This window comes from Sesamum indicum, linkage group LG5, assembly GCF_000512975.1.
Source record: "Sesamum indicum cultivar Zhongzhi No. 13 linkage group LG5, S_indicum_v1.0, whole genome shotgun sequence".
Classification (NCBI taxonomy): Eukaryota; Viridiplantae; Streptophyta; class Magnoliopsida; order Lamiales; family Pedaliaceae; genus Sesamum; species Sesamum indicum.
In genome coordinates, this window is record NC_026149.1 from 1,259,955 (window position 1) to 1,261,295 (window position 1,341).

A 1,341-nucleotide genomic window follows, 5' to 3' on the forward strand; every position below is an offset into this window, starting at 1 on the left:
GAGCTGTCTTGCTCTTGTAAACCTTTTCTTCTCTCTCTGCATGCACTTAGAATGTAAAATGCCACATTTTTATTAGATCTGATTTGATGTAATTATTATGGGATTAATTTGATTCGAATAAACTTGATTTGATATGATTCAATTAAATCTGATTTGAGTAAGAATGCTTTTGTAAGAAGACCGTGGTGTTCCTGCCCACAGATTTGAGTCTTCTTCCAAGAAATGTGGGCATAGGTCTGTGTTATCTTCAACGTTGTCAAGCATCACAAGTGGAACATCCCCAGAAAGTCAGAAACCTTAAAACTCTTTTGTTTGGAATGGATTTGCCCTCAAAACTCTTCTGATTGGATGACTTTATCTTAAAATAGTTGAGAATAGAAGCTACATTGCTTCCACTAATTGAATCAAAATGATCAATAGGCTCTTTTAGTGCTCAAAACACGAATGAATGGATTGGTTGAAGCAAATATTCTGGGACCGCGTGCACTCAAAATTGGATCCTCGAGACTAAAAGTTTCCAAGTCAATAGCTAAGTTAAAGTGAAGTCAATATGAGAGCAGTGTGAAATTAAATCTTAAATCATCACATACAGAATATTAAATCTTCCCCTACAACATGTACAGAGTACTCAATCTACCTATATATATGAAAATAACTTGGTCGTTTGGTTTCAGCACAAGCAGCTCAATCTTGTTCTTCCGCACCAGTTTTCATGGCTTCCTCATTCGCAATTTCGCACTTACTATTCTTCATCTTCCTATTCCATTCACCATATTTAACATCCGCAGTACTCCACACAAGTAATGCGACTGACAAGCTTGCATTACTTGCTATTAAAGCAGAAATAACTCATGACCCTCTTGAATTTTTCACGTCATGGAATGATTCAGTTCATTTCTGTGGCTGGCCTGCTGTAACCTGTGGTCGTCTTCATCAAAGAGTTACCAACCTCAATTTAGCAAACCTTAGCTTAGTAGGTACTCTCTCACCGTATATAAGTAATCTTACGTTCCTCAAAGGTATCAATCTTGAACTTAACACTTTCCACGGCAGAATCCCAGCAGAAATAGGTGGTTTATTCAGGCTCAGGCACCTGAATTTAACCAATAACTCGTTTGCAGGGGAGATCCCAGCTAATGTCTCCGGCTGCTCTAGTCTTGTGTTGATCAGGTTAGGATGGAATAGGTTAACCGGGAGCATACCGTCTCAGCTTGGAACACTTCCAAAGCTTGAGAGGGTTCATTTCCATTACAACAACCTCTCTGGATTAATCCCAGAAAGTCTTGGCAATCTTTCTTCAATCAAGTCTTTTTCATTTGCTGTCAACAATTTCCAGGGTGC

The 1,341-nt window shown here is 38.7% G+C and overlaps 1 protein-coding gene across 1 annotated transcript; it reads left to right on the forward strand.

Moving 5' to 3' along the window:
* Positions 639–1,339, forward strand: LOC110011995 (putative receptor-like protein kinase At3g47110; the record flags this gene model as incomplete). The annotated part of the gene is made up of 1 exon (XM_020693887.1): positions 639–1,339. A coding segment is annotated over exon 1 (627 nt), but the record flags the coding sequence as incomplete, so codon positions are not given.